Source organism: Pseudorasbora parva, chromosome 11, assembly GCF_024679245.1.
Source record: "Pseudorasbora parva isolate DD20220531a chromosome 11, ASM2467924v1, whole genome shotgun sequence".
NCBI classification, from domain to species: Eukaryota; Metazoa; Chordata; class Actinopteri; order Cypriniformes; family Gobionidae; genus Pseudorasbora; species Pseudorasbora parva.
This window is the reverse complement of record NC_090182.1, coordinates 11,561,517-11,576,642: the sequence shown is the minus strand read 5'-3', so window position 1 is coordinate 11,576,642 and position 15,126 is coordinate 11,561,517. Positions and strand designations below refer to the sequence as shown.

The window sequence follows — 15,126 nt, the reverse complement described above, 5'->3', positions numbered from 1 at the left end:
TAGTTCTTTCCCTTCTATTTCTGAGGGGATCATCAAGCTCGTGTGTCAGCTCGAAATGGAAGCTTTCAAACCACAGGCTTTCATTTGGGCTCGATAAGTGTTAAAGTCACTGAGCTCGAGCCGCCATTTTGGTTTCGCTATTGCATCAGTTTCGTGATTCACTGCGGCACTATCTAGCAACTGCCGTCGGCGCGCAATCTGTTCCCGGCGACTGCGTCCATTGGCGGAAGGATCTGATTAGAGCAGCGCAGTGTGCGTGATGCGGTAGCTACTCGCTGCCGCTGCTGCAGGAGGAAGGATCGAACCGCTACCAGCACCACCTTTCAGTTTCGCCTTCAAATTACACCAACCGGCTCCGTCACACACACAGAACACCGACTGAATTATCACCCCAAGGCGTTCTTTATTACGACACCCGAGGGGTTGGCCGCGTCGAAATTAAAGAAGCGTCGTTTTAATCGAGTATAAGTCTGGTTTTGTGTGTTTTTGACAGCAGTAACAGCACAACAATGGCTCTGAAAAGAATCCACAAGGTAAGAGAAGGAAGTCACGGGCGCCATTGCCCTATTCCGCGTCGAAAACGCACCATCATTTCTCTTTTAACCCGGAAAGGCGATTTAATGGATGTTTTTGAGAAGTTAAAAGTGTTAAGTGTGCCGCTGGTGGGATGACAAGTGTAGTAAAGCATCCCGGTTCGACGGTTCGGCCCGGGCTAACGGTTAGCATGTTAGCTGGCGACCCTCCGTCGAACTGTGTGAGACTGATATAAACTGTTTCTTCTGTTCCGCTTTTCATTGTCTCCCGTCGCTTTTTATCTCAAACAGAAACAAATAGTCGTTTGAAATGTAAGTCTGTTTGTACTGGCTCACTTGAGGATTAATGTTAGCTCATGATAACGTGTTAGCTCGCTACCGCTAACCCTTCGTAGCCACTAATGCTAAAGGCCCGTTTGAAAACCTTCAACAAAGATCGTTTATATCCACCGCAACACCATCGGAGGACTGTTTTTACTATAAATATATTATTGTTCAGTATTGTTATGTTACATTTGTTTATATCGTGTTGTTTGGGTTGTTGGCTGGCTAAACGCTCAGGGAGAGGCATCTGGCCCATCAGTTTGCCTTCGTATTCAAGTATTTTAAGTTATTTTCGGATTGTATTTGGCTGTTTTTATAGTTGAATATCTTTTTGTCCTTATCAACGTTTTATATATTTGGTGCTGAGTTTTGTTTCTTTTTTTTGACATTTATATCAGTGGATATTTGAGGTTGGCTCGTGGCGCAAGCAAATTGACGTTATGAACGTGGTCCAAAGCATTCATGTTCACGCTTCAGACCACTTATTGTTTTTTTTTCTGACAATTTTGAAGGTTTTAGTTCTCTCGGGTTTCAATGGAACATACTAACCCGAAAAAATCGGTTACATAAGCTGTGGTCACCTCTCATGTCATTACAGCAGCAATAACTCCATTAAGTTACACAGACTGTTATTTGTCTGATTTGATATTGACCTCTTTATTCTCTTCTTATTCACCTAGCCAGTGCGTTTGTTTGGTGTGTTTTACTGTCATTTTTGTCAAATGCACAGATATTTGGAGTATTTAGTTTTGATGTCAGTTTTTCAGTTTCATTTTGGTGCTTCGGTGTTAGCAGCATACACTGCAGGTGTTACAGGAAGGGGATCTGGACAGGTGATGCAGAGCTTTACCTGCTGGTTTAAGTCATGATAGGTGAGCAGTTTTTAACCTTCATTTTTGTTTCTGATTTGTTGCAGGAGCTGCATGATTTGGGCCGTGACCCACCTGCTCAGTGTTCTGCGGGCCCAGTGGGAGATGACAGTAAGTAACTCACTTAACCCACCAATATATTTTACAAACTAGAGTACCTTTATTCTTTCTATTCAATTTACAGGTATTTTCAATATGATCACTGGTAATTTCTGCTTTGTGCAATAAATTCAACATCCACTTTTAATCTAGGTTCCTGGTCTTGTTTTGGACAATTCATTGGTTTGTTATTCCAAAATATGCCATTTTGTTTTTGTAATTTGTTAATGTAATGAGTTGTTTGCCAGAATAACCTGTTGCAGTTCTTCCTTAACAACTTCCTTCATGTGGATACCACTTTTTCATGAGCCAGATAATTTAAATGTATAAATTCCTAAGCCATATTTTTATTCTAAAGACCTGTTCACACGGGATGATTTTTGTGCGGGTTTAACGCCTCGTGACTAAACAAAGGGTGCCAATGTGAGTGTGCACACCGACGCGCAAAATAGCAGGTTTAAAAGCGTAATTAAAATAGAGATGCACCAATTGCAATTTTCTTGGCCGATTCCAATTTCCAATATTTTTGTTAGTGAGATCGGCCGATACCGATTTTTGCCGATTCCGATTTTCTTTCTAAGAACTATAATTGATAACATATACAAACAAAAATCCACTTTTTTTTTCAAAGCAACATTTTATTTTAAAATAAATTAGTAAACATTACAATAGGATCTTCTCTCACTTAATTAACTCTCAAAAAATGTGTTCTGTGCCAGGATAATCAGTTAATCAGTAAAAATCAGTTCCTTTATGAAACAAAACATTATAAATAGACATTTTTCTCTTTTTTACTTGTCTTACAAAAGCCCAAAGATCCTATGAATGAACAAAACCAAAGTGTACAATACTCCTCCAAATAATAGTTCAGTAATTGGGTAATAAATATTGCCCGCTAGAGATGTCATGGTACCAATATTCCAGTAGTCGGTACCATTACCTTAACATTTTTGGTACTCTGTACCAATTTCAGTACCACAGCTAAATGTTTTTTTAATTTATTTTTTATTTAACCATTTAAACCAATGTATTAGGTTTATTATTTATAATGATAATCATTATAAGTAAATAATACATAAACATTTAAATGCTGTATAAAAGTAAACATTATTTATAAAAAAAGAAAAATAATCAACCATCTAGGCATTATTATTATTAGTAGGCTAGTGACATTATTATTACATAGAGATGTAACTAAGGTAATCTAATGTATTCTGTTAAATTCAATTTTTTTTTAAGCGAACATTTTGACGGGATGCCGTGAAAATCTTGGAGTGTCTGTGTTCATATGACGAAAGTTTTCTCAAATGAAACTGCAAATTCTCATGAAGTGAGGTTTATGCGTTCGGCTTGTCATCCATCGCCATGAATTCCATAATTTTCTTCGTAAATGCATTGGTCTTTTTTCGCTGCTTATACCAAGTTTATGCTTTGTTTTTTTCGCTGCTTATACCAAGGAAAGATAGGAGAGGCTGCTGACCTGTGGCTGGCTCTGGCTAGCTTTAGCAGTTTTACCTTTACTAACTTCTTCAAACTGGGCATGTTCCATGTGGTTATGGAGTTATGTGTCTAATTAGGTTTATAGGTTTGTCAAGTTTCACAAATGGCATAATTAGTGTTTTCGCTCACAGTAAAACACTTCCATGCCAACGACATGTTTGCGTGGAGCTGTGAGCTGCAAGCAGAAGTTTCAGAAGTGTACAGTGCCACAGCACCACGTTGTGTACTGGGGGCGCCACCTACTGTTTTTGCATGTTTACTCGGTGGATCGCCTGAAAATAGCTTGGGTGTGAACACTACATGCCGTAAAACACTGGTGATAAGTGCGTGTGATATTCATCTCCGTGTGTACAGGTGCATAAATACATAAGCATGTTTTTTTGGATTGTTAGATATCAAAAAAGCCTGTGTTATAGGTGCGTGTTAAATTAAGTTTGAGGAGAAATACGTTAAATGTGATTCGTTATGTAACAACTAGTCACATACTTTCTGCTGACTTTTTAAACACAGATGGATTTTTTTTTTTTTTAATTTTTTTGAATGTTAAATATTTAGAATTAGCTCTATATTGTTGTAGAGCGGAAACCATGCATCTCCAGAGATGCTACTTTTCAGGAAATGGAAAACAATTTATTTGAATAATAATTATGTTCTCAATGTTGTGGTGTGAAACAGTACACAAAACTGATGGTTCGGTATGTACCTCAGTTTTGAAGTCACGCTTCAGTACGGGTTCGGTACAGCAGGGGAGAGAACTAAATATAAACATTTTATTTTTTAAATTTTATTAAACAATGGTTTACTGAACAAATTGTCTGTCCTTAAATTAATTCAATACAACAAATTTTTTTTTAAATATCTCTGCTAATGCTGTAAAGTTTAAACTTTAACTACATAGGGAACCCCTTTATACAGTTTTTGAGAGAAATCTAATTCAAACAAATATCAAGCAATGTATTCGAATATCTACGAACACACACACAAAAAAACACACACAGTAACGGAGCTTCAATCACAAATTTATTAACAGTCTGACAGTCATAAACATGGCCCAGCTCACAGCCTGTCTGGAAAAACAAATTAACCTAATATTTGAAACAGCAGGTAAAAAACTAAATCAAATATGTATGGCTGGGCACCAAACGGTGATACTTCTGTTATCGAATGAAAAATCTAATGATAAAATTATTTATCTTTCGGTGCCGAATTTTGATTCCAAAAGCCAAATGACTCATGTAAGGACCTAAAGCAGCGGCGATTGGCTGTCCACCACCGCGTGACGGGGAAGATTTCTGAAGACACTCAGTCACAACACAAGTGTAGTGTTTTTTTATCATGTGTTCTACCGCGTCCTATTACAATGCCAAAGAGGTCTAAAGTCTGGCTACACTTTATAAAAGTGGATGCTGAGTCAGCAAAATGCAGCATATGCGGTAAGAGTATTGCAACCAAAGACGGCGGTGTACGCATACTAGGCGCTCTGAACTGTGCCTGAGCCTGTTTGAGCCCCAAAGCCCGGTTCGTTTGACAAGTGTGAGCGATCTGTTCCGTGCCCTTGCGTGGTTCGTTTGTCCATGGGTGTCGGAACCAAATAAAAAGTAGGTGGGGCCATTGTTTTGCGGGGGGTCTCTGGGTTCTCCCCCAGAATTTTTGTGATTTCCAGCATTATGGTGCGTTTGAGGCCATATCCCTTGCCTATACCAAAAAAGACCTCAAACCAGTCAATACCAATAGTCTAATAAAAAGGCTATATTCATTTAACTGCCATAGCCTATAAAGCAACAGTTTTACAGATAATGATAATGAACAAGTTGCATGTTTATTATGCTCCGTGCCCAGATAGAAAAAGTGCCTTTTACTAAACGATTGATTGGGCCAGACAAAATGACAAATCACTGAATCACTAACTGCGTCTATAGTCTAGGGGTAAGAGACGCATGGCATCAAATTTTAACGCAAATCGATCGGAGGTTTGAATCCGCCTTTTGCCACACTCACTCTACTCCCTTTCCACATCACATATCAGATCGAAAAGGTATTTATTTTCAATAAAAAAAGAGAAAATATTAAAAAAGGGGAAATAAAGCGTTTAACATGTTTAATAATACGTTTCTTAATAAGTTTCTCGGTTAAGGGGTAGCCAAGGTAAACAGACATGTGCTAGAGACGATAAATGTGAGGGGGTCCAATATCATTGGTCTTAAAAAGTGGGTGGGTCTTGTCCCACCCACACACAATGGTTCCGACGCCCATGGTGTGAGCGCTAACCGTGCCAGAGCACGCAACAGCTGTGTGCTACTGTCATCATTACGACAGCAAACACCAAATTATACTTGGATAAACTTTACGATTAAATCAAGTATATATTTAGGTTTAAAGTATATACTCCTGGTTATTACCTTATTATATTATGTAATCTATTATAATCATGTTATTGATTAACATGAATTTTAGTTTGAGTAAAACTGTAAATTCCTCCATCAAAGTCAGCTGCCTCTGTAATAATCTTCTGATACGTGCAGTCAAGTGAAAATCGCTGTCCGGCATAAATTATAAATCTATTGGTGAAAGTGTTTTTCTTCTGTTCTTCAAAACAAAGTTTCATCATGCATGACACAAGTGTGTGGTCCCCCAAGTGTGAGTGCAGGCCGGCGAGGTTGAAGGGAGGGGGGACAGTCGTGCTTGGGGAAATACTTGACAGATGAGTGTAATTTCACTACTTAAACCGAATGCATCCCCATAACGTTGACTACCACTTTGTGTATAGCCCCGTTTCCACCAAAATTACCCGGAACAATTTGTACCAGGAACTTTTTTGCAGGAACTTTTCTTCCCCCCAGACCTGCAACTGTCTACGTTTCGACCGCGATCTAAAGTTCCGAGAAGATTAGGCAAATTAGTCCAGTGATAGGACTGCGCGGGACTGTTCCTCCAAGTCAGTGAAGGACATGTCTTACTGCAGTAATCATTTTTGTGTGTACCGATTGAAAGATGGACTATTTACATGAAACATGAGACGTTATCTAAACCGATCTGGTGTTTACATGTGATGACTTTCAATCGCAATCATTTGGTCACATGCAGTTTGTCTGCCGCATCAAAAATGTCAACGTTGTTTTCTCCAGCAGCTGGAGTGTGTTTACTGTAGCCATAGCAACTCTTAACGGCCACCAGGACTAATACAGTATTATTTATAGCTATTTATTTGTTGTAAAGTGTAATAATCATCTCAGAAAAAGTCTGTTCTGTCAGGCGCAGTTAAAGTAAAAACTGCCTGAGGCAATATACGCTGTGTCATTATTCCAACATTATCTTCATAACTTACGAAATAAAAAGTTTACCCCTACGAAAAATTAACTTTCCTCTCTTGTCAACATGAGCGCGGTGCGCGCTGTCACGTCATGTAAGGACGCACACTTAAAAGTAATCGGTCAGGTCGTTTACATGGTGAAAAAAAATTAATAACGAGTATGGAAGAGATTCAAGCTGTGCTGCTTTTGCTGGTTATGTATAGGTTTACTAAGGTAATTAACAACGACAGAAAAGAGCACTAATATGCAGATTCAGCAGCATGCAGCATATTCAGAAAGCTTGTAAAGCTAGATTTAAAATGACAACGTATATTATTATCAGCTATTACGGACATTGCACGTGAGATGGCTGAGACGAACGTGGCGCACGCCATCAGACAAGAGCGCAAGACTGATATTTACTGAACGAGACTGAACCTCGCAAGACTTTTAAAAATGCCCGTTGAAATAAAATGCTGCTTGATCTAAACCAATCAGCATGTTCAGCGCCCAAGTCCCGCCCTCGAAAGTTCCTGAACTTTGAAAAAGTACTACCTCGCGAGCAGGGCCGTTTGGAGGGGGAAATATTTACCCGGAACTTCATTTTGACCCTGGTTCCTGCGGTCTAAACACACGAAGTACCACCCAAAGTTCCTGGTTCCTAGGTAAAGTTCCTGCGGTGGAAACGGGGCTTATGTTAGCTTGTGCTGCTAGTCGGTTGCATAATGGTATTGTTGAGTAAAATTGTTGCATAATGGTGAAAGAGGATTGTTAGGAACCGGTATCGAAACTGAGGTATCGAAATTGGCACCGGATCGAAAGATTTTGATCAATACCCAGCCTTATCGATATGATCGGCTCGAGCCGCTCATGTCACGCACGCAGTGTGCAAGCTCTAACCTGTTAACATGGGAGCCGAAATAAAAACGGACACACCACATAGCCGAGATGCTCATGCCCAGTTTTACCACCACTTTAAAAAAACGGATAGATTATTTATAGTTCGATTACGTATATTTTACATCATGTTCGAATGCATATTCCAATATCGGATAAAAATTTACAAAAATAAAAGTGAACTTACCAGCTGTGGACACTAAATGACTTCTGAGGTAAATGTAACGAGCGTTTTCATGGACGACTGGACAATCGGAATACTCCGATATTAACCTGATTAAGACTATACTCTGATTAAGAAACTATCGTGTAAGCAGCAATTTCTTAACTTAATCTGGCTAAAGTCATACTCAAAGTAAAAACAAATATAATTAAGATGTGGACTATCCCTATTTTATTTGCATTATTGAAGTAAATGTACACACCTTAATCACACTTAACGTTGTTTAGGAGTTTTTGCTGCATTTTGTGACAGGACGTACACATGTGGCAGTGGGCAACCATTTGATGGCAAACGAGTGCTCGGCTTCAAGCAACTCTCTCCCACCAGTCTTTACTTTGTACTGTCATCCAGTACCTCCGAGTTTGTCGTGGTGGCAGAGGCCAAAGAGTTGCTGGACAATTTTTATCTGCGGTCATCATGACATATTTAACCGCACTTGAAGCTTTCTTAAAATGTAAAAATGAAACACCCAGAACTGTATATGATCCCAAAATCAACACGCATTGTATGTTAATACATGAAATTCTGGAGAGATCATTGGACTGCAGCATGGGGAAGTAATGACGTGTGCCATTAATTGATTTATGTTCTATAGCGCGTATACCGGGAACATGAATGAAATATATTTAAAGCAACTCGTGCAAACACCTTAATCAGAATATTATCTTATTCAGATTAAGGTCAATAATTAGATTACTGCTTTCCATGTAAACGTAGTGTTTACAGGCTGTTATTGAGTCCTTTTCTCAATAAAAGCTGTGTTTACAGGCAGTTTTTTTTCCACCATTGAAACACTGATTGAAGTTGTAATGTATCCTCAATATACCTTTAAGACTAGATGTTTTCATGTTTAATAAAGAGATGATGCCACTTGACCACGCGTCTACAGTGACCTCTGTCATGTCAAATTAAAGCGCATCAAAATGGCATTTCTTTCGAATGGTGATAAAATGAATAGGGGTGTGCACGAATAGCCGAATATTCGATCTGTAATTAATATTCGAAAACTAAAAATACTATTCGAATTTTCCTGTAACTCAACCAGTAGAGAATGGCACTAGCAACGCCACGGTCATGGGTTCGATTCCCAGGGAAAGCAAGAACTGACACTAATGTTAAATGTGTACCTTGAATTCAATGTAAGTGGCTTTGGATAAAAGCGTCTGCCAAATGCATACATGTAAATGTAATAATGGATTTTACTGCGTTGATTTGCTGTCTGTATATTCAGAGAGTCTACGATTAATCCCTCTAAATCTGTTATAACTAAATCCACTGTGTGGCGTTGTGGAGCGTGTTAAGAGTGTATTTGATCACAATGTTGTCGTCCGCCTCGCGATTTTTGGAGTTACTTAGATGAAAAGGATCTTACAAAATGGAGTTACTCCTGATGAAATCAGTTACTGAAACTGAGTTATCATTATATCACCACCACAAATGAGAATCACATGACATCCAAACACCAGCTGTATTAGGAAAGACAGATCACTGCATCACAAGTGCAGGTAAGCGCATCTGTACCCGGAGTGAGAGCGGGATAACTTATGATAGCCAAATGATCTCGAGACAAATGTTTCCTTTAAAGTTTGTTGAGGGTTTAAGAACAGAAAACTCAGTGCTTCACTCAAACTTCATTGAACCGTTATCTTGGTCTCCGCAATGTCTCTTGACAGGGAGCATTTTCTCACCCGAGAATATCATCATCATAGCTTCTCTCTCAACATGAAAATGTGAAATTTGCTTTTGCATGATAACTGACGCGCTCTGCTTTATTAGTGTTTCTTTCTGCTCGTACTCCTTGAGCTTTTAATGCTTTTGTTCTTTAGGCATAGTTTAAAAAAAAAAATTTTTCAGTTAAGAGATTTTTTTCTGTTTTTAGTTATTTTTTTCAGGGGTAGGCTACAGGAGCAACATAGAGCGCCCTCTCACGGCTATATGTTTATTCTTGTCAGTCAGTATGAATTAAATTTGATATATAAGTCACAGGACCAGCCAAACTATGAAAAAAAAGTGACTTATAGTCCGGAAAATACGGTAAGCGTGTTGTGTACATTGCCTAATCATAAGCTTGTTCAGAAATGGTGACGACATGTTGATAGAAAAACGTCTCATTTTCTCAAAATACCTAATTTAAATAAACAAATATTCAAATATTTTTATGAGCCCAAATATTCGAATACAATATTTTGGAAAAATGCCCATTCCTAAAAATGAACAGAATACTTAATATGTTCGTGTGGGAACTCGGATTTAAGTCTTTTTATTTTCAGCACGTAGAACAAGCCTACTGTTGAAGATTGCAATGGAAGCCATGTACTGAAACGGTTTGGCACACATACGTGTACCGTTACATCCCTACAATGTAAACATTGTGCCGTTATTTAGGTTCAGACACTTTCATGTGTCATAATATTAACATTTGACAGAAATCAAGCTCAAATTCTAAGCTGACAACCCCCAGATGCAGAACGGAACAATTTAAGAGATCACCTATTCCATATATGTGTAGACTTTTAACTGATTATGGATTTTAAATGGACTTCGGATACCTTTATTAAGTATTTTATTCTTCTTTTTCTTTTAATCTTTTATTTTAACTTATGCTTTGATAATTTTTTGGTTTTGGTAAATATGCTTTGACAATTCACTGTAACAGCAAAATAATTCAGTGTCCCCCTACGACAAACGTCTTTGGGTACCTGTAATGAAGCTGATAAAGTCAATAAACAATAAACAACAACAAATGTAGTTACAAAAATGGCTTTTGACCAGTGAATTTTAGAATTTCAGGCATGCGTGTTTTGAACAGCTGCATCATTGTGTTGTTAAGACTTGCAGATTACTGACAGTTTGAGGAGCCAATAGATTTACTAGGTTTAATCTCAAGCTCTTTTAATACTTTTAATTAAACTGACGTAAAGGGTGACCGTTAGTAAGGATTTATGAAAGACCAAATATGGAGATACAAGGTTTCCATCTGACAGTGATGCTGTCACTTATAGGAACTAAATGTCATTATTGGTTCAATCACATGCTGTCAGTGCTTTTTCCTGTCTGATTGTGTTTTCTGCGTACCCTGTGATAGATGTGCTCATCAATAATTAGCTTGAGGCTCAACCACAAGATGACAGATTGTTTGAACAGACAAGTAGCATATATAGCTTCCCTCAAAAGAGTCGCCACTTTATTAAACAATGCATCATAAAACCATCTGACCCACTTAGATGCCTCAGAGACTGAAATATGACAACATAATTGTACCCAAATTTGCTTTATCATATTTTATACTGTATTGCTCATGGGCTCTTAATTCTGACAAGACTGATTATGAGCTTGGAAATGAGAATTGTATCTCTGAGTTTTGGAAAGACTTGAATGAAGATGGAATGTAAGATAAACATGTGAGGCTTTCTCTGACATTTCTGTTTGACTTGTTTCAGTGTTTCACTGGCAGGCCACAATAATGGGACCAGTAAGTATTTGTTTCTTGTATCATCCATAGTAGCACACATTACAGAAATCCCTTGAAGTATAATATTATCTTGAAATGTTGCGTAAATTTATACATACATATTTTTAGTAATATTTAATTTCATATTTAGTAATATTTTATATTTTCTTTTCAAATGTATCAAAAGATTAATGATGCTCGGCCAGGTTTAGAATTATCATCAAAGATTAACATTTTAGAATGTTTTTTTTTACTTGCCTTTTTATTTGTGGTTATATATTTCTTGCCATGAATATAGCGGGTATTGCGTTAAACTATAAACAAGCCAACACATATTTAAATAATTCTAATAATTAAAATGTTTACCCAACAGAATGACAGTCCTTACCAGGGTGGAGTGTTCTTCTTGACCATACACTTTCCCACAGATTATCCCTTCAAACCGCCAAAGGTCAGCAATGCCCACAACTATTTGGCACAGGTTTTCAGGTGTTTTGATTATTGTCAGGGGCTGCTTAATTATTTGTCTCTTTGAATCATCTCATTTTCCCAACCTGCACATTCTTTGGCTTAATATGAGGAAATGTTTTTCCTCCTGCCATGTATTCAAATAATTCAGCTTATTATGACTGTATATCATATGCAGTTACTGAAAGCAGAGAATCTTGCCAGATGAAGTTAAATAATTTTTCAAGGAAGCCAGTGCTTGTTTGGATTTCAATCTACGCTTATTTACAACTCTTCTTGTGTTGGCTTTAATAATACTATTTAGCCTGAAAAGGGTGTGTTCTGTGTGCTTATGTTTCTCCTTCCTTCCTCAGGTTGCATTTACAACAAGAATCTATCACCCAAATATCAACAGCAATGGCAGCATCTGTCTGGATATTCTGCGGTCACAGTGGTCACCGGCACTCACCATCTCCAAAGGTAAAGCACCGCCAGGTTTCCTCTATCAGTCTTTACAATGGCAATTAATTCCAGAAATGTTTTTTGTTTTGTTCATTTTATTGTTTTCAACCATGTGCTGTTCTGGAGAATTGGCAAATCTTAAAACAATATTGATTGAAATTATTGAAATTTGTTACAAGTGCAACTAAAGAATCTTGTGTAAGGTTATCATGTACAGAATTTTCTAACCTTTTCAAATTGAATTTCATCCAATGATTATCTGGATCTGCTGCCTTGTTCCTCCCTAAGGAATATATGTTTGGACATTAGAAGTTTAAACAAGGACCGGCGCCCTTTGTTTTGACTTAAAGTTTTTTTTTTTCTTGCCCTTCAGTTCTCCTGTCCATCTGCTCCCTGCTGTGTGACCCCAATCCGGACGACCCCTTAGTACCTGAGATCGCCCGCATTTACAAGACTGACAGGGAAAAGTGAGTATCCCCCTGTGCACTAGATCAGTCCTGCACACTGTTTACGCTAATGCTCTTCCCCATTGGCGCTGTCATGCAAGCATTTGCATTATTAGCCATGTTATTACCTACGCAGTTTCCTGTTTTGACATTTGTCACCTCTCTTCTTCCCTGGGGATTTTACACTGATACTCTGAAGTCTTGTTTTGTGAATAATTAGCTTTTTTTATTGTTGCTGTGCTTTGTAGTTGACCATAAAGCCACAACAAAAGTAGAAATGTGTTCAGCTTGCTATAATTAAAAAAACAGGCTTCAGTAGCTCAATGCAACAGTGTTTTCTTTAATCCAAACTAGACTGTGATGTGTGTAATCATTTGAACAGGACAGTTTGGTTATAATCAAATTCAACACAAGGTAGATAAATGCCAGCAGACTCCTATTAGATGTTTTCAGTTACAATACTATTACTCCTATTCGATGGTTTCAGTTACAATACTATTACAATACTGGCAAATGAAGGTGGAAAAAGCAATTGAGGCTGTGTTATGACCTCATGAGAATTCAAGGAAATACTAAAGAGTTCCTTTTATAAAGCTGCTGATGCTAAACAATTTCCAAATTTCCTTTAAAATGTGAAGAGGGAGATCAACATGTCAAAGAGATCAAATCACATTTTTATCTATCTTTAGGGAAGTTAATTTGTACTTCACAAATGCATGGTCAATAGTATTCTTTTCGACCATATACGCTTCCGTGGTAAGTCTATAGTTGTTGACTGCCCTATTTTTCAACAACAGGTTCTTTGCAAAGTCTGTGTTACCAGTTATATGTCATGCAAATGTTTTGGAATGTGGCGCTGATATTTTTTTTGTCTTCCTTCACAGGTACAACAGAATAGCTCGGGAATGGACACAAAAGTATGCAATGTAGTTTTGAATCGTGATGGGAGAAAATTACAGCTCTCCATCTTAAGGTTAGGGGAGATTTTGAACGTTCAAAAGATTAAAAAAAGAAAAAAGCTTAAGAAAAAAAAAACAGATCTTGTTGGTTTCCATTGGAGTGCTTTCTTTAAGCCACGCCTCCCCTCACCAGAGCACCTCCCCCCACTCTTAGCCCTCTGGCAGCCATGGTGTACATACTGAAACTTCAACTGTAGCCCCTTTTCCTCCCCAAATTCAAACCTCCACTCCACAGCTCCTGCTTTACCTTCTCCGTTGCTATAGCGACGTACCCGCTGCTTAGGATCAGTCCGTATCAATTTTGCTGTAGAAGATGTTTATGGCTCTAAAAGCATTCCTTGTTGTTTTTAAGAACTGGGAAGGGAGGGCTATATTATCATTTTTGTTTTCTCCCTGCAATTTGTGATAGTCTGGACGTAGAGGGATATGTTTTTTACAGTTTACTTTTTCATTTCCATTTCCTGGGCTTCCAACTGTACTTTGGATCAGGAAGTTTTTTTCCTTTCTTTTTTGATTTTTCTTTACTGCAGACAAGGGAGGGGTATGCTGGCTGTCTTTTTGTATAAAATCTATCTAAGGAATTCTTTTAAAATCATAGCAGTTAAAGGAAATGGACCTCCTGTCTTCTCCGGAGTATTCTAATGGACTTGAATACTATGAATATATATATATATATTTTGTTTCCATTTGCCATTGCAAAGACTGTCTCTACCCCTTTCCTTAGCCATGACCAACTTCACAAACATTCACCATCACGAAGGGTTTTGGACCAGTTATTTTAAGGAGTCTATATCATGCGTCTTGTTTTTCTTTGGTTTGTTTTTTTCTCTCTCCCCCTCTTTCACCCAACCCACCCTTGTAACTCTTAGTTCGCTTTTTTTTTTCTTCCCTTTTCCTGCTCTTGTTGAATTAGATGCTAACATGGTTCAGCCAGACTCGATTGGGTCCCTGGGTGGGAGGACACAAACTCCTCACAGACAAACTTCTGTATATTTAATTTCCTGACGGGCTCGTTGAGCTTTGTGTGTTGATTAAAACTGTGTAATAAAATGATTACTAAAGTCTGAAATGCTTTGTCTACATGTTTTTTTCTTTCTTTCTTTCTCCCCTGTTATATTCGTTAAACAGGTGGTACAGGTCTTGTTGCACGCGCTGAATGTGTTGAACTTTGTCCTCCTGTTTGGTTATTAATCTTAAAGTCTTAAACTGAAGAAGAAAAAAAAACAAGGTTCACTGATCTCATCTGCTTGCCAAATCGCAAATGTTATCAAATGCACAATGATTGCAAAAAGGTTTTTTTTTTCTTTTTTCTGTTAATAAAGTTTATAAAGGAACTTTTTCCTTAGTTTGGTGTGGAGGACCAAAGCATTCAAAAATAAAGTGACTAAATCTTAGATGCATTGCAATTTGTCTCAGTAAAGTCATTCTTATGAAATAACTACGTTTTTTTTTTTGGTTGTTTTTTCATGTCATGAAATGTTTTACATTAGTATTATGGGCTATTACAAAATGGATGCATTTGAATGATTTGCTTTGGATCTTTGTAGTTCGGAGACATCCTTTTTTTCCATATGAGATCATGTGGAGTGACTTTTTAAAGATGCCTCAATTCCTTTAATAACAGTT

General features: G+C 37.8%; 1 protein-coding gene across 1 annotated transcript; it reads left to right on the top strand.

The window, feature by feature from the left end:
- The first annotated feature begins 210 nt into the window (after positions 1–210).
- ube2d2 (ubiquitin-conjugating enzyme E2D 2 (UBC4/5 homolog, yeast)) lies at positions 211–14,569 on the top strand. Its single transcript, XM_067457057.1, has 7 exons — positions 211–533; positions 1,774–1,837; positions 11,176–11,207; positions 11,560–11,637; positions 12,008–12,113; positions 12,469–12,562; positions 13,426–14,569. Exons 1-7 carry the CDS (start codon positions 510–512, stop codon positions 13,469–13,471), a joined length of 444 nt encoding a protein of 147 aa, XP_067313158.1. The 5' UTR covers positions 211–509; the 3' UTR covers positions 13,472–14,569.
- Positions 14,570–15,126: the final 557 nt, after the last annotated feature.